This window comes from Microtus oregoni, unplaced genomic scaffold (assembly GCF_018167655.1).
Source record: "Microtus oregoni isolate MIOR12 unplaced genomic scaffold, Mior012 000021F_ref0000039, whole genome shotgun sequence".
Taxonomy (NCBI): domain Eukaryota; kingdom Metazoa; phylum Chordata; class Mammalia; order Rodentia; family Cricetidae; genus Microtus; species Microtus oregoni.
In genome coordinates this window covers 11,194,925-11,219,114 of record NW_024543080.1, presented here as the reverse complement: position 1 = coordinate 11,219,114, position 24,190 = coordinate 11,194,925, and the positions used below count along the sequence as shown (strand labels likewise).

At 35.5% G+C, this 24,190-nt stretch overlaps 1 protein-coding gene across 1 annotated transcript in view; it reads right to left on the bottom strand.

Moving 5' to 3' along the window:
* Positions 1-490: 490 nt before the first annotated feature.
* Cenpc (centromere protein C) overlaps positions 491-24,190 on the bottom strand; it is a 40,969-nt gene continuing 17,269 nt past the window's right edge. The window contains exons 9-18 of the mRNA XM_041671578.1: positions 22,959-23,235; positions 22,309-22,455; positions 21,026-21,108; positions 15,785-15,841; positions 13,564-13,668; positions 11,811-11,933; positions 11,195-11,290; positions 9,150-9,304; positions 1,880-1,970; positions 491-680 (exon numbers count right to left, since the gene is read on the bottom strand). Coding sequence (XP_041527512.1) covers positions 610-680; positions 1,880-1,970; positions 9,150-9,304; positions 11,195-11,290; positions 11,811-11,933; positions 13,564-13,668; positions 15,785-15,841; positions 21,026-21,108; positions 22,309-22,455; positions 22,959-23,235 — 1,205 coding nt within the window. The 3' untranslated portion in view covers positions 491-609. The remainder of the gene's footprint in view (positions 681-1,879; positions 1,971-9,149; positions 9,305-11,194; positions 11,291-11,810; positions 11,934-13,563; positions 13,669-15,784; positions 15,842-21,025; positions 21,109-22,308; positions 22,456-22,958; positions 23,236-24,190) is intronic.

Here is a 24,190-nt window from a genome sequence, read left to right as displayed (position 1 = left end):
GGCTCATAGCTTAGAACATAGGTGGGTGGAGTAAACAGAACAGAATGCTGGGAGGAAGAGGAAGTGAGGTAAGACGCCTCAGACAGAGACGCCATGCTCCCCTCGCACGGACAGACGCACGCGATTCAGCTCCGACCCAGGATGGATGTAGGCTAGAATCTTCCCGGTAAGCGCACCTAGCTGTGCTACATAGAATATTAGAAATGGGCTAGTCCAGGTTCCAGGTGCGAGAGCTAGCCTAGAAGAGGCTAGATAGAAATGGGCCAAGTGGTGTTTAAAAGAACACAGTTTCCGTGTAATTATTTCGGGTAAAGCTAGCCGTGGGGGCGGCCGGGTGCCGGGGACGCAGCCCGCCGCTCTTATTACTACAACAATATTGTGGGAACAGGATTTTGTTTTTTTAAAATGGTAATCACTAAAGGTAGTATGCACATTCATACAAAATTATGAAATGTTTACCCAGGAGTATGAAATGATTATCTAATTCAAGTTTACTCAAAACTAAATAAAAGTTTTATTTTAAAATAATCATAGCTCGAAAAACCAAAAAAAAAATAATCATAGTTACAAAAATACAATAAACAACCATTTTATACATGTATGCACCTTTCATCTCTTTATTTGAGTAAAAAGAAGACAACTTTCCACATTCAAGAGGTTTTTAATGTTGTAATGATTACCTAAAAGTAAAGTAACAAGAAAATACAATTATTTCAAGTAACAAAAAGATATATTTATTTCCATAAGAATCATTTCTTTTGAAGTATTTCTTTACCACTTAACACATACAGCATGTAATATGAAATAAAAACAATTATCTAACTTAAAGTAACTTATTTAATTTTAATTGTACGAATCCAAAGACACAAAAATCAATCACCACCTACTGATGCAGAGAGGACATGACAGAACAAAAATTTCCCATCAACTTCTAAGAAAAGCAGAGATAAATAAAAAATGTATACAAGAAGAGAAAACCATTCTGAAATTAGTCTTTAAATGATCTTTAGAAATGCTGTAAGTTCCTATAAACCAGGCATACACATACTTGCACTGGTAAGAATAAAAGGTGAGCTCTTTTATAAAATAATTTTAAGGGCAAATGCTGCTCTAGAGTGTCAGATGGATAGTGTCATATATGACAGGTTTACTTGCATTAAATATTATTACTGTGACTTTCTCTGTCTTTCTAATTTCAATTAGAGATTGGTATCCATTAAAACTACTAGACTTACAAGCATCTCCACAACAGTGCTATGCACAGCAAGTACAGGGCTAGGAAGGGGATGCACTCACTGAGCACTTGCCCAGCAGTAAGAAAAAAACTTCAATTCACAGAACCACAAGATGAAAGTATATAAATATAGCTACTACTCCTTTCATCACAATGTGAGCTTTGTAAATGTGAAGAGTTTTCTCTTTCCATTCATTTATCCCAAACTTAAAGAACAATACTTGGTATCACATTACACTGTTATTCATATTTACTGAAGGAAGGAATAAGCAAGCAAATAAATTAAAATATCTATTACTGATGACCTATAATCTTTTAATAATACACTGGTCTGTATGGTTAAAACAATGAACTAAAAAGGGCTATAAAGTCATAGGAAATAACGATGTGGAAATATTCACTTATAGCTTGGAAGGCAACACAACTTTTACTTAATATTTTTATTATTTAGCAATAAACATGTCTGAATTTTATACATCAAAACACTATAAATACTTAATGATAAAATAAAAGGAAAATATGTATCAAACTGTTTTGGCATCAATAACATAATGACCACTGTAGCTTCCATATTCATGGAACTATACACCAGCAACTATACAGTCCTTGTAACAAAATGAATCAAAATGCTTTAGTTGTTCTTACCTGAAGGAACATAGAACGAATCACCAGTACTTATCATATATGCTGTTTCATGTAAGGTACATAAAAGGTCACCAAAGTTAACATAAAAAACCTATAGAATTAAAAAAAAAGAAATCTCAGTTCAAATTGAACCACAATTATGCTACAGAAATCCTTAAATAAAATGCAGCATGAAAAATAATGACTCCACATGGATGTCTGTATTCTATTCTCCAGAACCTGGAAATACATCCTATGTAACAAAAGAACCTTGAGACAGAGAGTAAGCCTTAATTAATCAAATCTAAACACACAAACCCTCAAAGATGAACTCACCCATACCACCCACCAAACACATCCAAGACACACACACACACACATACACACACACACACACAGAGAGAGAGAGAGAGAGAGAGAGAGAGAGAGAGAGAGAGAGAGAGAGAAGAAAATGAGGCAGAAAAAGCAATTTTAAACATAAGGTTTCTGAAGAGGGCACAAGTCAAGGAACAAAAAGCTGCCAACCTCCAGAGAAAAAATGAAAATGTCAGTTCTATAGTCACATGGGAATTGAATTCTCCCAACAATATCAATAAATCTGGAAGGAAATGAACAGATTCATCCTTAGAAAAGGAAGCAAATCTGTCAATATCTTAATTCCAAATCCTTGATACTCTGAATAAACTATACAGCCAAGTCTGCCAGATGTATAACTACGCAAAATAAGATACTCAAAGGTCACTACTTTAAGCCACTAGTACACTGTATTTTGTTAAATCAATAACAGAAAACTAACATGAATTCAATTTTGTTCATTCAATGTCATGAAAATTCAGTACTTAATCTTACAAGTAAACTTTACTAAAAAAGAAAAGTGTTATAAATGCTCCTTCAAAGATTACATGTTTTTTGAATAACACACTTCTCAATAGGGATGAACCACAGGTAAGAAGCCAATTCTGTAGGAGACTGCTCTTTCATTTCTCAACTATACAGACCCAAATAATCATCTAGAAATTGTATTAATTACAACACTGCTTAGCCAATAGCTTAGGCATATTCCGGGTTAACTCTTATATCTTAAATTAACCCATTTCTATTCATCTGTGTACTGCCACGAGGACTTACTGGAAAGGTTCTGGTGTCCTTCTCCTTTGGCAGCTACATGGAGTCTCCTTGACTCTGCCTTCTCTCTATATATATCCCTTCCAGCCTGACTATATTCTGCCCTGCCACAGGCCAAAGCAGCTTTATTCATCAACCAATAAAAGCAACACATATACAGAAGGACATGCATATCACAAATCCAGCTTGTGGGTGTGGGGGATGACAAAACAAAAAGCCCATCTCACATATTTTAACATCAAGAATAAGAAAAAAATAGGACAAATTTACTTTTCGATTATGTTGGCTTCAAATTCAAAGATGGCTAACTTCCCGGTTTATTTATATGTAGACAGTTATCTATTTTGGAGGCCACAAAAATAAACATAAAGTATCCAAATTTTATGATGTGCCTACTGTTAGGTTTATCATCAAATTTTGTACTTTGAAGATTTATTCCCAATTTGATGGTATTATTGTGGAGCCATCATGAAAGAAATTGATGCCCTTAAAATTACACCAGAATATTCTCTCCCTTTCTGTTTCTACCCTTCCTCACTCTACTCCCCTCCCATCTGCTTGCCCCTTCTCTCTCCCTTCTTCCCCTTCCCCCACATCTCTTCTTCATGTAAACCAGGAAGTATGCTTTCAACAAACACATCTCAGCCTCAAAAACTGAGAAATAAATGTTCATTTTTGGAGACACTAAATCTATAGTATTATTATTAATCTAAGGCACCCTTCAAGAATATTTTGTTTCAGATAATATACCTGTTTTAAAAGTGTGAGGCACAGAGATTAGATAAGCTTCAAAAGTCAATGAAATGACAGAACTGGGATTAGGATTGTGCACTCCAATGCCACAACTCACATTCCCGACCTCTACGAAAGGATAGCTCTCTAAATGGAAAAATGTTCCCCCAAATTTTTTTGAGGAACTAGAAAAGAAATTTTTTAATTCTTACGTCATCTAAAAATCTGCCTCAAGTAGAAAAGGTGAATTTAGAAAGTCAAGCATATATTTCTAGATCATTTTCCTTATCTGATCAGCTTAGCTCTCTAAGCACACCTCTTCCCATTTTTGCCAATATTTAATTAAGATAATTTTTAATTAAATGAGAAACAGCTCTACATAAAAATCAAATGAGAACATTCAAATAGCCAATATTTGGATATCAGAGTGACAACTAATCAACAGGGAAATAAGAGTTACAAGCTATCACATTAACCCACAAAGAATGATTATTATCAAAAAAAAAATAAGGATAAAAAATGCTGGTAAGGATACGGAGAGAATTGAATGTTTCTATTCTATTGGTGGAAATGTAAGTCACTGCATGCCTTATGGAAAACCCCACACAGATATCTCAAAAATTAAACCACAACTATAATATGACCTAGCAATTCCTCTAATGGATATATATGCAAAGGGAAAAAAAGGAGTCTATCAAAGAAGTGCCTGAGGCTCTAATGTCTACAAAACCCAAACACTAGAAATAACCTAAGTGCACACTGCCCAATAGGCAGACATACAAAATGTGATACATATACAGGATGGAATAATATTTCATAAATGTATTATCGTTTGTGACATCAAATAAAACAAGAGATCTTTATGCTAAGTAAAATAAACCACCAATGAGAAAAGACACTCCCTGTAATATAAAAAAGTTAATCCCAATGGGTACTAAGTTACAGATAGAGAGACAGAAGCAAAAAGCTCTGACACACAATAAGGCTACAACAGAAAAGAATATTCTGTACATTTTTAAAGCAGTACGAAACATCTTTTTTTAAAATTTGTTTTTTTGAGATTATAATTACAACATTTTTCCCTTCCCTGTCCACACTTCAAACCCTCCCATATACCTCTCCTGCTCTCTTTCAAATTCATGGCCTTTTTTTCTGTTATTACATGTACACATGTACATTTATGTACACATATATTCCTACATACAGCCTGCTCAGTCTGTATGTTACTTGTGTATGTCTTTAAGGCTGACTATTTGGTATTGGATAACCAAATACTATGCTCTTCCCTGGAGAAGTCTATTTCTTGTGCTCTCAGAATTCCTTAGTTGCCTTTAATTCTTTGTATAGGATTAAGACCTCATGGACCATCCCCTATCCATTTTTACCACAAAGAAATGATAAAACTTCAAAAAATAGGTATATTTAACTTAATTTAAATAGTTTACAATGTATCACACATGCATCAAAATATCATATTACTCTATGTATTGCTTTTTAACTCCGCTGAAAAATAATAAAAATTAAACTAAATAAGCATGATTCAAATATATTATAAAACACATTTTTGAGGGGCTGGAGATGGTTCAGGTGGTAAACACAAGCATGACGACCTGAGTTCAGATCCCTAGTACCACAGTAAAAGAAGGAAAAAAAAAAACAGGTAGCATAGTACATGCCTATAACACCAGTAAGTGCTTGGGTGGTGAAGACAGAAGGATCGTAGGGTATCATCACCCAGCCAGGCCAGCCAATTGTTGAGCTTCAGATTGAGTAAAAACTTTATCTCAAAAAATAAAGTAGAAAAGCAACTGCTATCAACTCCTAGTTTCTACGTGCATACGTATACCCTACCTATACACATGCACCCACTACCAACACACAAGCACATTCACACACAAAAAAAGAATTTGATATATACAAACGTCCAATATAGTCTATTTCCTTCATTACTTAATATTTGAGAAGAAAGCTTAGCATAGATAATTTAAAAGGACTAAAGATTAAGTCCTTTATATAGATATATATATATAACCACAATACTGTCATCACTAAAATTAACATTCAAAAATTCCACTTATGTCTTCAACATATTTTCAAGGGCTTTTTGTTTTGCTTGGCTTTGAGACTAGGGTATACACACAATAGAGGTACACACAGTTACTGATGAGACCTTTCAGTTAATAGTGGTCTCAATCAAGGCTGATTGTTCTCCTTAGGATAAAACAGTCTCTGAAAACATAACTGTCACCGCCTAGTGTGGTACCAATAGAGAGAAACCAGGGAAGTTTCTAAATGTCCATCTATATATAGAATAACTCCCTGCTACAATAAAGACAATCACACAGGGAAAAAGGTTAACCGTGCCATGCTGGGAAGCCCTGGCGTAGAGGTTTTACCTGGTTCTCTCTCTCTTTTCAATTCCTATTGCTCTCATATACAATAGATTAAGTAACTGATCATAAAATATTCATACAGCAGGACTTTGTTTATTATATTCACTTTCAGTTCTCTTTCATTCCCCATGAACTAGTAGTTTGATCTAGAGACCTATGATTCCATGTTATTTTCTTCCAGTTTCTATGTATTTTAAAGACATTAAGACGACTTACAACGCTATTTTTCTATCAGGAAATACATGTCTAGCTATGCTCCTTACAGATGCCAGTAGCCACTGATGCTCAGGTCCCACTTTAGTATATCAAGGACACAAAATGGTGATTATTTCAAGCGCAGCATTCCATGTTCACTCAGTACCTAAGCATTCCTAACAAGAAATTCTCACCTATTGTCGGCCTTCCTCACTTCAGACTTTGTATGGGAAAAGGAGAGTAAAGGATTGATTTTCCCCCTTGGCTTGACTATCGCTGGGAACATGATGAACAGCATCCAAGAAGCCTCCAGATTTACCACATTAGGTTTTCTTTTGGAGGCTATCTAACAGTGATGGACTCCGACAGAACTGAAGGACATCAACCCAAAGAGTGTTCTTTCATCTTTGGCCAGTGGGAGAGCATCTTTAAGCTGGATGCTGAGACGTTATTATTGAATCCTGCTCATCTCTGATAGTCTTCCATCATGTATGCCATGATAAAAACATCCTAAGCCTAAATGAAGGCCCAAATTGGGCATTTCCCACAAGAAATGGAATAATAGTTAATGTGGGGCAGTTGACATTTTGTTTGTTTGTTTGTCTTAGTTCTGGATTATTTATTTATAATGTTTAAACTGTATTTCCAGATCTTTTAAAAAAGAAAAAAACAAAAGAAATTCTCACTTTAACATTCCTACAATTTTGGTACATTTTCATGTTTTGTTGTGTTCTTCACATCATTTGTTTTAATCTAACATTTATTTCATTTTATTTGGAGAGGGGCAGTTTACAGGCCACAGTCCACCTGTAGGAACTGTAGAAACCAGTCCTCTCCTTCCCAAAGCTGCCAAGCATGGCAGCAGGCGCCTTTACTCACTGAATCATCCCGATGGTCCTCCTTGCCTTTCCTACTACCTATCTTAAGCGCCTTTCTGCTTTTTAGGAAAGATCCATAATCAGCTCTACTAGTACATTGCTAATCTTCCTTTGGTTTGATCTCCTTCTCCTCCTCCTTTAGACAGCGTCTCTAGCATTGTACCTGGAAGAAGTTAAAGGCAAATGCTGGGGTTCTATTTTTGTCTCTTTTTGTTTTTCAAAAATCATGTCAAGTGTGCTTAAAGTTTTTTAAAAATGCAAAAAAAAATACTGTGTATGCTGACCTAAAAATTAAGAAAAATGTTCCAATTATTAAGAAAATATTTAATTCCAATTTTCAGTTATAAATGAGTACTCAAAGCTAATAACCAATCACATAGTAATTTTCATTCTAATCAGGGGCTAAAGATGCAGCTCAATGGAAGAAAGCTTGTCTAGCACACACTAAACCCTAAAGTTCCATTCATAACACACAGTAAAGCAAACAGAAGGAAAATAGAAAGATAGATACAAATTAAAAATTTGCTTTAGAACGTTAGCCCAAAAAAGTTCTCATATAGCTAGTATTAAAGATACATTTGAGATAGTTTTTAAAAGTACAAATACTTCTTAGATCACATTTGAAGTTATATAACTTTATTTTGCCACATATTTATGCTATTAACCCAAAATAAAAATACAGTCAATTTTCTTCCTGTACTATGTTTTTCTTTTCCAAATTTTCCAATTATAAGTAGTATTACAAATGAATGTACATAATCAGTTTGTACTCTAATAGAAAGGTTGGTATTTTTCTAGTTAAATTCTATTAATTCATTATAGTGTCATTTGTTTTAAGATGTGGATCCCTTTTAATACTAACCAGGTTAAATATTTCAAATATTTATTATTTAAATTTCCTTTTACATAAGGGCATTATAATTTAACAGGTAACTATCATTAGGTTGGTCACGATACACAATGTCTTCATCATTAGCTATTGTTTAATCCACTGAATTAAATAAATCATTAAGAACCCTTGAATAGGAGCCAGAGAAATGGGAAAGAGAAATATTGCAAAGTGTGAGCACCAGCACCTATGTCAAAACTCAGGTGTGAAATGTGTGCCTGTAGCCCCAGCACTACAGGGCAAAGGTGGAGGTAGAGTCAGGAGAATAGTTGGGCTTGTAGTTTGTCAACCTAACGCCATGTTCAGTGAGATCCTGTCTCACAGGAATAAGAGTAATTTAGCAGGACACCATCTGGTCTCTGCACCCTGCCATATGTGCATATACCACACAGACATAAAGCTACAGAACATTAACACTGAAATTATTTTAATTGATTCTAGCTATAATGATGCAATAATAAATTATTCTTACAATGTCCCTTAATTATAATATTGCTACAATGATGGCATATTAAATATCCTTAAAATAAACTTTGTAAATTTTACATTTATCATGTTTAGAATGAAGTGTTAACAGCACTCGTGAACATATGCACAGCACACATGTGTACGCAGTAGATACTGAGACAAAGGGAGAGGGAGAAAGAAGAGAGGGGCAACTTCAGACCCTGTTAGGTACAACAGGGAGGCAGCTAGTTCTTTGCCTCCAGAGTGCTCTAACTATTTAAATCATTTTAAAACTCTTTGATCCTCAACCACATGATTACAGAAATTCACAAACCTTAATCTCTATCATTCCCTGCAGCTCTAAAGTTCTACTTCTTTATTTGCAATTCTGTATTCTAAGATTCTCTTAACAAACACATCTCAAACCACTGAACCTCAAGGTTGTGCTATGCACAGTACAGGTATTTTTAAATAATTACTGACTAGTTAACCGCAACAGATTTAATAAAGGAAAAGATTTCTTTGTGCAGTATAGCAATGGGATTTCACTACCAGGTAAATAGAATTTCAATGCATCATCAGAGAAAAAAAATCAGTTGTACTTCTAGAAATAAATGGAGAAATATACTCACCAATATATCTTCGCCAACATGCTGTTTTCCCTTTTCTTCATAGGGTCCTAAAATCAGTTTTCCAGTAGAAAAGACTGGTGTATCCAACGTTTTAAAAACTTTTAAACCATGTTGCTCCACAAAAAATTGGTATGTATCTCGTGGCCTTATAAGATCTAGGGAGAAAATAACAATACAAATATAGTACCAGCTAAACATGCTTAACAGCATGTAACTGTCATCTTAACACTTAGGGAACTAAGGAAGTCCCTCTGGGGTACACATGGGAAATCCTATTGGAATAGTAGTACTGAATGATATATTATAAATATGTATATAAGAGTCCTTTAGGCCATGCATACATACAGGCAGTAGTATCACACAGACTGAAGATGACTGGCTCTGTAGCTGGAATGCCAAAGGTCACACTCTGCCTGGCTTGTAACTGTGTAACTCTGGACTACTTAAGCTCTCTCTCTAAGCCTCACTTTCCTTTCTGTAAAAATGAGCAACAGCCTGTTTAAACAGTTTCTGTGAATCTCAAAGAATTAATAAATGAAAACAAAAAGCAATGACTGACTCAAACTAAGCACTATGTTATTAGCTTAAAAATAATGGAACTGTTTTTACTTCGAAGGAGACTAAGATGGAAAATAATATTAGGAGAGACACAATAAAGAGCTCCATGCCTTTACAAAGCTTAACAAGCTCCAAAATAAAAATGTGTCATCACAATGACAATAAATTGGTTTTGTTCATTTGATGATGATTAAACAAAAACATTTTTATTTAATTAAGACTACAAGAAAGTATAATATAAAAGCTAATGCCAAGCCCAGTGTCTTTCTGCCTACAGATCAGGATATAACTCAACTACTTCTAGCACCATGCTTGCAATGCTTGCTGCCACAATAATAATGGACTAAACCATAATGATAAATGAAACTCTGAGCAAGTCCACAACTAAGTGTTTTCTTTTGTAAGAACTACTTTGGTTACGGTTTCTCTTCACAGTAATAGGGCAGTGACTAGGACATAGTCCATATAGTTTTTAAGATCTTTAAGTACTTCCGACAAATAAATACTACTTGGTTGGTATGGTGGTTTGAAAGAAAATGGCCCCCGGAAGGAGTGGTATTATTAGGAAGTTTGGTCTTTTTGGAGTAGGTGTGGTCTTGCTGGATGAAGTGTGTCACTGTGCACGCAGGCTTTGAGGCCTCATATTTGCTCAAGCCATGCCCAGTGAAACAGTCTACTTTCTGCAGCCTGCATATCCACACATCCTTCTCTAGCACCATGTGCCTACATGCCAAACGCTCCCCTCCGTGATGATAATGGACTAAACCTCTGAACCTAAGCCATCACTTAAATTAAACGTTTTCCTTTATAAGAGTTGCCGAGTTCACAGTGTCTCTTCACAGCAAGAGAAATCCTAACTTGCAATAGAAATCCTAACTGGGAGAGTTGGTAAACACATATATTCCCTAAAGCCCTGTTTCACTAGAATATTATGGATGGCCTCCCAAAAACTAAATGTTTAATGTCAATGTAATACAGCATGAGGCTTCTAGGCTCTTAATATTAAAACTGATATTTGTATGACTGATTGATGCTACTAACAGTCATCTTCACAAAGTTTCACGTTCCAGATACCATGAGTGGATTCCAAAGGTACAGAAGATAGTGTGTGCCCTGGCCCAAATGGAGTACATCCTGGGGCATACGTTAACTTTCTATAATTTCCCATAGAAAGTTCCTCATATATCTACTCATTTATAGAAGGCCTAGGCCTACTGGAAAAGATAACATATCTGGGAGGTAATAGTACCACTTGAACTCCAGAACTCAGAACACAAACACATGATACTGTATTTCACATAAATGTTCATCCATAATTATTCTCACAAAGGCTGTTTATCGAAAGAGATTTTAGTGTTGAGAGAGGAGGAGGAGAAAGAAGGAGAAAGAGGTAAAGGGAGAAGAGGGAGGGAGGAAGAGAGCATACACACTGACCAACCATTCAATAGTTTCTGTTAAATTATTTTCAGTATCATTCCCAAACTTACCCATAGGGACAATCTCTCTTGTTTTTGGGTCCTTTGCCAATGTTGCCTCAAAGGGATTTCCTAGGGATTTATCTAGATTCACCACTAACCTATCCTCTGTAGAACAAACACCATTGAAACAAAATTAATTTGTATTCATTATAAAAAAATTTCAATACAAAATATAGAGATAAGTTGTAAAGAAAACTGAAAAAGATTTAGCAACCTCTTTCTGACCATGTTAGCACATTAATAAGCAAAATTTCAAATTCTAAGACATAAGATTTAATGTAAAGTAAATACCTCTGAGAGCCATTATGTAAACTTTTCATTTCAACAAAAACTAAATGATGATTTGCATAATCCCTCAGAGCTGCAATCATGACAAAGTTCTGGGAAAGTAAATTAAATGTCTACTGTAACCATACTTTGAGCATGGAAAAGGGAAGAGTCATATGACTAGGTAATGTTCTCAAAAGTAAACATTTTATACTATACCATAGCTATTTTTATAAGAATAAAATTATCTTATATTCTATATTGGGGGGTGACATAAAATGATCTTTACTGATGAGGCTACTATGTCTGAAGGTTTTTAAGAGATACAAAATCTAAGTTACATTGAACAGGTTCATACTTTCATGGTTATCACGATGGATCCGTTTCTTGTTGGCTTTTTTGTTGACTTTGTCCAGGTTTCTTTTTGCCCTTTTTATGGGTGATACTAGAGGTGGGGATACTATTCCGATCACAACTCTTCCTAAAATTTAACAAAAAAAGTTTTCCTGGTGACTTTAAAAACTAAAAGCAAAACATTAAATATATTACATTTCCTTTCAAAGTATCAAAGGAAATGCTGTTACATGTTACAGCTGTTAAAGAGACACAAATACTAACCAATTTCAACTGTGTCTCTAACAATCTAAATCAGATGATGAAGTCTAAATCACTGACGAAACAAGACTCAATACCCTGTTACTCACTTGAAATCGATAGTTGTCAATGGAGGATTCAAAACAAAATGAAACACTGCAGAAACTAGTAATAAACCTGAAGTAGTGAGCCACAGTGAAGTGTCATTTAACATAGCTACACCCATCTAAATAGGGAAATAACCTTAACACTTAGTTCCTTGTTAACTCTATAAAGGGACTAGATGCTATGAGTGAGAAAGATATCATCTTTATCAGATACTAATTTTCTCATGTTCTAATATGTTTCATTTTAGGCTGGAAGGACAGCTCACCAGTAAAGAGTTTATACTGCTCTCATAAAGGACCAGAGTTCAATTCCCAGCACCCATCATGGGTGCCTCACAACCACCTGTCCACTCACCTCCAGAGGGATTCAATGATTCTTTGCCTCTGTGTATATCTTCATAGCCTCCCACATACACACAATTAAAATGAAACTTTAAAATTATTCACTTTATGCAATCAGAAACCTCAGCTATTTAAGTGACAATATCTACAAAGTCAGAGAGTCAAATAGCTAGTTATTTTAAAAAAGGGGAAAAAATCAACACCTCGGCTGAGGAGTTCCATCCGGACGGAACCTTCATCTGGCAATGGATGGAGATAGAGACAGAGACCCACATTGGAGCACTGGACTGAGATCCCAAGGTCCAAATGAGGAGCAGAAGGAGGGAGAACATGAGCAAGGAAGTCAGGACGGAGAGGGGTGCACCCACTTACTGAGATGTGGGGGCTGATCTAATGTTTGAACATGTGATCAAACCGGACTCTCTGAACGTGTAGGACAAGGAGGGCTGACTGAGAAGCCAAGGACAATGGCACTGGGTTTTGATCCTACTGCATGTACTGGCTTTGTGGGAGCCTGGGACTGTTTGGATGCTTGCCTTCCTAGACCTGGATGGAGTGGGGAGGACCTTGGACTTCCCACAGGGCAGGGAACCCTAACTGCTCTTTGGACTGGAGAGGGATGGGGATTTGGGGGAGGGGGAGGGAAATGGGAGGAGGGGAGGAAGTGGAAATTTTTAAGTAAAAATAAATAAAAATTAAAAAAATCATCACCTCTAAAATAATGAGAAAAATTTTAATTAAAACCCTATTTTTAGATGTTTGTATATGGGAGGTGATAAAAATATGTAGGATAGAGCCTGTCAAATGATAAAATTATTTCAAGCATGGGCTGGAGAGATGGCTCAGTGGTTAAGAGCACTGGCTGCTCTTCCAGAGGTCCTGAGTTCAATTCCCAGCGACCACATGGTGGCTCACAACCATCTGTAATGAGATCTGGCGCCCTCTTCTGGCATGCGGGCATACATGGGAGGAATGTTGTATACATAATAAATAAAATCTTTAAAAAAAAATTATTTCAAGCAATGAATCTTTCACTTATAAGACATTATCACCTAAATTAGGTCTTACCTGATGGCCTTTCTTGATAATCTACCCGTTCCCCTCGCCAATATTCGAGAGGTTTCAAACGTATTCTCTTTGTTCTACGAACATTTGGTGAATTGGAGGGCAGTACTGTCAAAGTTAAACAAAAATTCAAAAATTGAGCAAACACAGTAAAGATGCATACCAACTCTTAGAACATAATGTTTCAAATTTTTAGATGCTTGTGCAAATAAAAGTACATGAACCTCTAGATTGACCAAGAAATAAAAGTTTGATAATACCCACATGTGAGACTGAACAATGCTACATTCCATATATTAAACAGAATTTGTTATAATTTGAGATTCCATTAGTTTATGACTGACACTAACCGGCAGAACCACTTCAACCAGGGACGCCCCACCACCACAGTCACAATACCCGGCGAGGTTCTAGGTGAGTGAACTTGATGTTCCTTCCTGCTCCCCATTTCAGTCTCTCTAGACCAGACTTCAGACCTGCTGCAGCCTGCCCACCTGAGTAAAACCTCCCAGACCATTTCCAAGTCCTCGGGACTCAGTCTCTTCGTGCAGAGTTCTTCCTTACCACATCTCTCAGCCTCTCCTTCTATCCATTCCTTTGTGACTTCTCACTACCAGGGACCCCCACAGTCACCACACTTAACTGTGAATAAGGGACTCCAAAGAAATCAGGCTTAGCTGGGACCCAGAATGGGCAATAGCAACCAAGACAAAAAGGTATCTATGCCAAGAATCACTTCAAAAGTCATTAACTTCCTAGATCCCAGGACCAAAAAACCAAACCAAACCATAACAAAAAGAAAAAAAAGACATGAATAACCAAAACAGTATAGGACAGTATATGCCTCTTTAAGAAGCCAGCAACCTTATTATAATAGCCATAGGAAAAGCATTTGAAACACAGCAAAAGAACTTCAAAATGGCAACAAAGACCCTAATATAAAACCAGATACCCTGAATCTGATAGAGAACATGGAAAATAAGCTTGAACTCATTGGCATAGGAAGACTTTCTGAACAAAACACCAAAAGCATAGGGAGTAAGACTATGGTGATTTAAATGAGAATGGCCCTAAAAGGGTCAGTTATTTGAATGTTTGGTTGCGAGTTGGTGCACTGTTCAGAAAGGATTAAAAGATGTGGCCTTGTTAGAGGAACTGTGTCACTGGGAGTGGGCTTTAGGTTTTAAAATTCCATACCAGGCTGTCTTGTCACTCTGACTAGAGACTATGGATCAGGATGTAAGTCCTTGGCTACTGCTCCAGTACAATTCTTGCCTGCCTACTGCCATGCTCTCCAACCTAGTGAAAATTGACTATTCCTTTGACATTGTAAGCAAGCCCCCAAGTAAATGCTTCCTTTTATAAGTTGCTTTTATAAGTTTCATCACATCAACAGAAAAATAACTAAGTCGGAGACCAACAATAAATGACTTCTCATGAAACTGAAAAGCTTCTGTATGGCATAGGACAACATAATTTGAACACAGCAGTAGTCAATAGAATGGAAAAAACTTTACAAATTATGCACCTTAGAGTTCATATCTAGAATATATTAAAAAATAAAAAAACTGAGCATCAAGTAAACAAATTAACCTAAATTTAAAAATGGAGTATACAACTAAACAGTGCTGTGGGGCAATGATCTTGTGCCCTGTAAAGATTTCTCAGTTGTAATGCTTTAATAAAATGCTAATTGGCCAGTAGCCAGGCAAGAAGTATAGGCAGAGCAATGAGAACTCAGTTTGCAGGTGTCACCCAGACACAGAGGAAACAAGATGAGAATGCCTCATTGACAAAAGGTACCAAGCCACGTGGCTAACACAGACAAGAATTATAGGTTAATGTAGGCTGTAAGAGTTAGTAAGAAGCCTGAGCTAATAGGCCAACCAGTTTAAAATTAATGTAGACCTCTGTGTGTTTCTTTGGGCCAAATAGCTGTGGGATGGGGAGGAAAAGAAACCTCTGTCAACAAAACAGAGTTCTCAAAAGATAAAACAAAAATAGCTGAGAAATACTTTTAAAAAGGTCAACATCCTTAAAAATCAAGGAAGTATAAATTAAACTTATCTTGAGATTTCACAATACACTATGAAATGCTGAGATCTAAACAAGTAATACTAATTCTGGATGTATTTTCCCTGTTAAAAAAATTAAGTTATATTTATAGAGAGATTCAATAATACCATTTTCTTCAATGGGAATAATGTAAGAATAAATTATTTACCTAATTTGTGATGTATATTACTATCTGGTAGTACATTAGAACTTCTTATTCTTAAATCTGAAAAATACAAAAGATAGTATTATAAACAAAACAACAATGTCTGCTAATTCTATATTAATTTAAAGTGTTTTCTAATCAACTTGTACTAAGTATTATAAATAAGATTTAAACCTGAAAATATAATTTATACTTTCTCTTTTCATTGAAAAACAACACAAACTAAGGAAAAAACAGTACAAAATCTCTTTACTCTTTGATACAATAAACATATTTAAAGAACACAACCATTAAAATTAACAAAAAAACAAATATTATCTATTATCCATGAGTGGCAAATAAGCCACTAGCAAATAAAAAGGCATGGCATAATGGTGAGTAAATAATTTCAATAATGTTACCTACAATCACCCACAACTTTCTTCTTAAAGTTCTAATAGTAAAATCACTCCCAGGTTCTCAATTTAGCAACATTCTAAAACATCATTGATTTGTCATCGATTTTTTCCACATTGTATACACATGTGATCTTTATTAAGAAATAGAATTACAATATTGTATGGGGGCCCAAATTGGTCAGTCCATCTAGTCTACTCTGTACCCCCACTCCCAATCCTCAGATCTATCCATAATCCTAGATCCAGTGCCCAGGCCTAATTTTCTGAGCTCCCATTCTCAGCCCCATGCTCTCTTCAACCTCCAGGCTTGGGCCAGGATGCACATTCTGTGTCTGTGTACTATCCCAGCATCCTCTGTGTCCCTAATACTTCAATTCACCCGTACCATATCCAACACTCACATGCTATGCTCTGTCTTAGCCTACTGTGTCCATATCAGATGCAAAACCAATGAAAAAAGTCCATATGCCCACATTTTATGACAAAAGAAAAATATTAAAACTCAGAGTATGTTCCCTCTAAATCCACCAACCCATAGAAGTTCTCTAAAGAAAATTATTGAAATGAACTCCAGGATACCGTGTTCAAGAACTGCCATAAACTTTAAAGAATTCAAGAGAGTTTTAAAGAAGAAACAGCTCAATGAACTTAAAGAAAATAAATGCCTAACTGATGCCCAAGAAAACACGAACATGAGGCTGATGAAAATGATAAAAACACCAGAATTCAAAATTCAATAAAGAGATGTAGATTGAAGAAAACTCAAGATGAAACAAAAGTGAATAAAAGAGAAAAAAAGAAAAACCTTAATAATCCAACAAGAAAACTTAGGAGAATATCAGGACTCAAAGATAAAGCAGAAGAATAAGACCACACAAGTAAAGAATATGAAAATTTTTTTTAAAAAAACCTACAAAAATGAAACATGTAGAAACCATGGAACACTATGAAAAGAAAAATTATAGACAGAGATGAGGAGCAAGAATCCCAAGTCAATGGAACAGACCAGGATCTTTAACAAGATAATAAAATGAAATGTCCCCAAATTAAGGAAAACATACCCATACAGATACATAGTTAAAACACTAAGTATACAGAACAAAGAAAGAATATTTAAAGCCAGGTGAGGAAAAAAAAAAAACGCTTGACATAAAGAAAACTAGAAGTTCTAAGAGATCATGGGTGACAACCTAGACTACAGTACCCAACAAAACTATCAATCCTAGTAGAAGAAAAATACTCCATAATATTAAAAGGCTAAAAGAATTCATGTCTACCAAACCAGCTCTAAAGAGAATACTGGAAGCAACACTTCTTTTTTTTTTTTTTTGGTTTTTTCGAGACAGGTTTCTCTGTGGTTTTGGAGTCTGTCCTGGAACTAGCTCTTGTAGATCAGGCTGGTCTCGAACTCACAGAGATCCGCCTGCCTCTGCCTCCCAAGTGCTGGGATTAAAGGTGTGCACCACTACCGCCCGGCTAAACCTTCTATTTCTAAACAGAAAAATACAAGAGACTATAGAAATATAAAGAATATAAAAAATATAGAAATATAAGAGACTAGAAAAAAACAAAACAAATGGAACTATAATTAGTGAAATAAAAGTACAACTAAAAACACAAACGGAAAAGAAGAAAAAGAAGAATGCAATCACCACAAACCATTAAATACTTATGATCTCAGCTCTACAATCAAAAGACAGATCAGCTGACTGGACCAAAACACAAAATTCATCTTTCTGCTTGCTACATGAAACTTGACTTATCTTTAAAGATAGGCACCAATGAAAGTGAGTAAGTGAAAAAAGGTATTCCAGTCAAATGCAACCAGAAAGCAAGAAAGTCTTGCTAACTTACTATTTGATTAAATAGGATTCAAGCTAAAACTAATCAGAATAAGGAAAAATGCATCATTCTAATCAAGTGAATTAATCAAGAAGACATCTCTATCCTAAACACACATGCACCAAACTCTGGAGTGCACAATTTCATAAAAGTGAACTACTGACATGAAAAAAAATCAAATTAACATCAACCTATTAATACTATGCAATTTCAATATCCTACTTTCTGCAATGGACAGGTCATCTGAACAAAAAATAAACAGAAATATCAGAATTAACTGACCACTGAACTTAACAGATATCTACAGATTACTCTATCCAAACACAAAGAATATATATCTACTCAGCAGCACAAGTAAAGTTCTCTAAAAGAGATATCCTGAAGAATTCTTACGAATTCAGAAAGATTGAAATAACTCTGTAGAGCCAATCTGACCATGATAAAACAATAAAACTTAAAACAACAAACAAATCTCCAGTAAGGATACAAACTCATGGTGAATAAAAAACTCATAAATAAATGATTAATGAGTCAAAGAAGAAATCTAGAAAGAAGGGGAAAAATCTTCCTGGAACTAAATGAAAATGAAAGCATAACATAATAAAACTCCTGGGACATGAGGGAAATGTGTAAATGCTTACATTTTGAAATCAATAAAAGCACAAATAGCTTAATAATGCAACTCAAAAGGATAAACCAGAACAAATCAAATCAATTTTAATGTCAATTAAAGCAGAAATTAATTAAATAGAAGCAAAGAAAAGAATACAAAGAATTAACAAATATAGGAGATGGATCTCTGAGGAGATAAGATAGGCAGACCACTGATCCAACTAGCCAAAAGAAAGGATGCAAATTAACAGAGAAACATATCAGATACCAGAGAAATTAAGAATAAGTGAATACTTTAAAAATACTCCATTAAGTTGGAAAATCTAAAAGAAATGAACAAATTTCTAGATTTATCCAAATTACAAAGGGGAGGGAATTATGTAATGATACTTCAACTTTTTTAAGTGCCCCCCCCCCCAAAAAAAGCCTCAGCAACAGTTTCATTTCCTTCTTGAATTTCTGCTGGCCAGAGTGACTTGCTATACTAATTGAACACACAAAAATTACTTTCTGAGACTAATGTTATTACATCCAAAATCCTAACAATATATGTAAATTCCACTAGGGGGTCAAACTTTGAGGAAGATATTAATGCTATCAACTACCCTAGATTGTCATGCTTTCAGAAAACCCAAGACAGCCACATGAATAGGCAGTACAGAGAGAAAGATTCTGAGACAGCTCAGTGTGCTGTCTATTTGAGATGGGTGCCAAATACAGAAATGAGGAACTCATTTTGAAGATATAGTTCAACTAAACTTCAGAAATTGCAGGTAAATACCTTGTATGTAACTATCATGTCATAAATGTATCTTCCTAAGAACTGCCTAGACAAATTTCCAGAACCATGTAAAATAAATCAATAGCTGTATTAAGCTATTGAGTTTTAAGATAGCAATGAAGCAATAAGGTTGGAATATTTCATGTTCATGAGCTACTTATATTGACTATATATATATACATTTTCCTGAAAAGTTGGTTCAAGCTTTGAGAAAACAAAATATTGTTTAAAATCTACTAAATAAAACATAGAATTGTTAATTTGGAAAAAACTCTAGTGTCTATAAAACTGAATTGCCCTGTACTAAATAAATCTGTGGAGATCAAAAGCAGATGAGTGTTTTCCCAGGCCTGAGAAGAAGAGAAGAGAAGATGGCTGGTGAAGGATATGACACTGGGGCAGGGCCAGGGCAATGACAAAATATTCTAAAGTTGGCTACAATGATGACTACATACTAAGCTAATTATGACATGTGAAGTTTACCTCCAAAATCAAGCTATTATCACCTCCGCTCCAATCCAATTTACCATGTAATCTGCATGTGAGTAGATGCTTTATCTTTGCTGAAAAAATTCCCACAGCAGTGGACCTTGAAGGCGTCTGGTAGATAGATAACTGAATGCATGAGAATAATGGGAATGAGGTTTCCTACTGTTTGAGAAAGGGCTTATACAAAGAGAAAAGAAAGTTCTGTGCTGTGCTGGAACTGGAGGTATTGAGATAAATCTGTGGTTTCTAGATATAAATATAGATAGTTGCTTGCTGGATAGTTTTTGTCAACTTGACACAGGCTAGGGTCATCTGGGAAAACGAAATCTGAATCAAGAAAATGCCTGCATAGGATTGGCTTGTAGGCAAGTCTGCAGAGCATTCTGATTAATATGGGATGGCCTCTGCATCAGCTCCTGCCTCCAGGTCTTCATCCTGTTCAAATTCCTGTCCTAACTTCCCTCTGGGATGAACTATGATTGGAACTATATGCTGAAATATACTCCGCAAGTTGCTATTGGTCATGGTGTTTTATCACATCAGCAAAACCCTAAGTTAGATGGCACTGTATTACATACAGTCTGTCTCAAGAGTATCAGTCTCTCTCCCTCCACCGTGTGTGTGTGTGTGTGTGTGTGTGTGTTCCTATCCTACCCAGAAAAAAAAAAAACCCTAGAATCAAAGGTATGTCAATAATAACAACATTTGTCTTGGATTCTAAATGCCACGGTACATCAATAAGAATCAGGTATTTTTCAAAGCAATTATTGATTGCAGAATTAAAAGTACATCCTATGGAACAACTCCCAAAAGGCAATATTCCAAAAATGACAGATTCATGACAAAGAAGGAGTCAGTTAAAATAACAGCAAATGATGAGATCTATCACTGTTTGAGTTTTAGAAGAAATGATAGTTAAAAACTATAACACCACAGAGAAAAAACTAAATATTTTTTAAAGGATGATGCATCTGGACCATTTTAACAAATTTCCAACTATAAAGCAGTAATCTCAGGAGTACATCCACATTTACTATTACTGAAAATTTAAATAAACACAGAATACTTTACTGTATATTCATAGTGCCATAGAAAGCAAGATAGTAGAAAACAGTAACTTACCCGAACTCTCCTGATCCTCTTCATCACCCATGTCAGAATTATTGCTTTTAGACATTACATGATCCTTGAACTTGGAAGGTCCACTTAAGAACAAAATAAACCATAAAAGTTGTGCTTTTATAACTATGATCATGTCTTAAAACTGCCATTAGTGTCTTTCCTAAGAAACTAAAAGTGATACAATAGGTCATCAAGAATGTGTTTCCATGCAGCATGAAGCAAGAACTGCGATTTGATCCCATAGAGTCAAATCTGATAAATACAAATTTATATAAATGAGAGAGAGAGACAGAGAGAGAGAAAGACAGCGACAGAGAGATTGACTGAATAAGTAGCTCAGGCCCTGGGCCTCCTTACTGTAGCCTAAACTGGTCTAGAATTTGGAATCCTCCTGTCTCAGCCTCTTGAGTGTTTGGATTATAGGCATCATCACCAAGCTCAGCTAGAATATTTAAAGTTAATTCATGAATCACTTATAAATTTAGTCAAGTCCAATAACAATATTCTTTCACACAAACAAGAGAAATCAGCAAGCATATCTTAATTTTAAAAGAAATCATCTACAAAAAATGAAATTAAACATGTAGCCCAAAAATCATCATAGTTGACTCAAGCTATGGTACTCCCGGGTTCCTTTCCTCCTCCAAGTCCTAATCACAACCCCTCAAGCAGTAAAGAACCCATAGTACTCCCTTCAAAGGTTAAGGTTTGTTCTCATTTACTAGTCTTGTATTTTTCTTTTAAGGTTTTAACAGTTCAGAGCTAAAACAAGCAGGTTTAATGTTAGTGGATATTTTAATAACACATCCACAAGTTCTGTGACAATCTTCAAAAGATAAAGTCCCATTTCCCTTTTCCTGACTGTGGTCTGGACTTGTGATGACTTGTTTCTAATGAACAGAAAACTATAACCGTGAGTAAAGAACTCCAGAGGGTAAGTAATTGAAAAGGCATTTGATACTATCCTCCCTCAGATCATTTGTTTTGTAGGAAGTCAGCTGCCACATTACAAGAAACAAAGGCCAACTACCAAAAGACAGCAAAGAATTGCAACCTTCAACCAACAGTCATGAGACATAAATGGATCCTCTAGTTGTAGTCAAGTCATCAAAGGGATAGAAAAGAAAAAGACACCTCCAAGGCCAAAACAGCTAGCTAAGCCTTGTCCAGATTTCTGGCCCCACAGAGAGTAAATAGCAAAAATAAATTATGTTTGGAAGTAACATAGAAATGGATACTTAGTACAGTGAGTTACTTCTATTTTCACTACACTATATACACACCTTTCTTCCCAAATTGAATTTTTAGGCTCCCCTGCATTGGAATTAGACTTCATTGATGATTTACGTGTATATTCCCCAGTATGAGACTTTAAATGAACATTCTGTGAAGTCATAACACTGTTTTGATACTTAGAGCCTCCTGTAGGTCTATGGGGAAAAAGAAAAGGTTAAAATTATTTTTCAAAAGTTCTTTCTTCTAGAAACAATATACAAATGTTTGTACAAGCAATATAAAACTAGCTACAGCAAGCATAAGTTCATCATGTTCAGACCTTAAGATTTAAAACTAGGTTCACAAAGGTATCTGGTCTACCAAGACTCCCAATTAAAAAGAAATAAAAATAGAGAAAACAGTACAGACCTGGCCTGAGAATGAGAAAGAGTGACGATGAGTGACACTGACTCTAATAGTCGATGGCATCTACTGTACAACTACATACCGATCATTCCCAGTTTTACAATAAGGAAACAAGTTCAGAGTGGTACTATTTCTCGGTGTCATCCAGCAAATTGCAGAGCCTAGATTTAATAACAACTTTGACCAAGTCCTTTATGCTTATTCCCCCTCTGAGTACTGAATAACAGACAAATTACTAAATTCCCAATGGGGAAAAGAAAAAAAGTTATATTGTAAATACAAAAGAAATTACCCAGAAATATCAAGACTTTTCTTCTGAGTTGGGTCTGCCTCGTTTTCCAATGGCTCACTCTGAGAACCAGAAATTTCATCATGACTAACACTTCTTCTAGAACCCTTAGTGTTTAAAGACTTCTGTACTCTTGAGCTGCTCTCTGTCTTCTGTCTTTTTGATGGAGAAGGTTTTTTCCCAGTATTCTTAGATAACTGACTTTTCCTAGTCCGCGTTTTTCCATTGTGATGCACCACTGACGATTTACTTTCTCTTGAAAAGCTTCTATCAACAGAACCTGAAAGATTCAATGACAACTTCAAATAGCATGTTTGTTCAAATGAAAAGATCAATGTCATTATATTTACATATAAATGCACATACCAATTTCATAAGCTAAATTTGTTTTCACATAAAAAATCTTATATTTTTTTCAGTTGTATTTATAGGACATGTACTAGATTTATTTGCTTTTTTTAAAGATTTATATATTATGTATACAATGTTTTGCCTGTATGTGTCCCTGCAGGCCAGAAGTTAGCACCAGATTTTTTTTTTTTTTAATTACAGGTGGTTGTGAGCCACCATTGGTTGCTGGGAATTGAACTCAAGACCTTTGGAAAAACAATCAGTGCTCTTAACCGCTGAGCCATCTCTCCAGCCCCAATGTACTAGATTTATTAAATTCACTACAAACTTCCTTAGTAATTTTGTCTCTGGCTCTACCCATTACTCACCTGACCATCTGTAATGATAAAGGTCAATTTAATAGAATCTAAATCTCCCAGGAAATGGGTCTCTGTGTATGCCTACAAGGAGGTTTCATGGATTGTGTTAACTAAAGTGAGAAGACCGACCCGCACACATGTGGGTGGCACCATTCCTCGGCTACCATCTTGGATCCTGGATGGCACAGGTAAAGAGAGGGTGCTGTTCTCTGTTTCCTGAGCATGGAGGCAATATAAGCAGCTAGCCTCCTGCGCCATACCTTAGCTTCCAGAACTGTAAGGCAAAATAAACCCTTTCTCTCTGAAGCTGCTTTTGTCAGAGTAGTTTGTCACACCAACAGAAAGTTGCTAAGACATCACCTGTCTTCTAACTTGGGTTTTGAGGATCAAAATCAAGTTATTCTGCTTGAAAGATGAGTATTGTGCCATCTCCCTAGTCTGAGTATCTTTTGAAAAACAAAATAGTTTCTTTGTACTTACCACTATACAAAATAAAACAGTTAATTACTGACTTACCTTTTAATT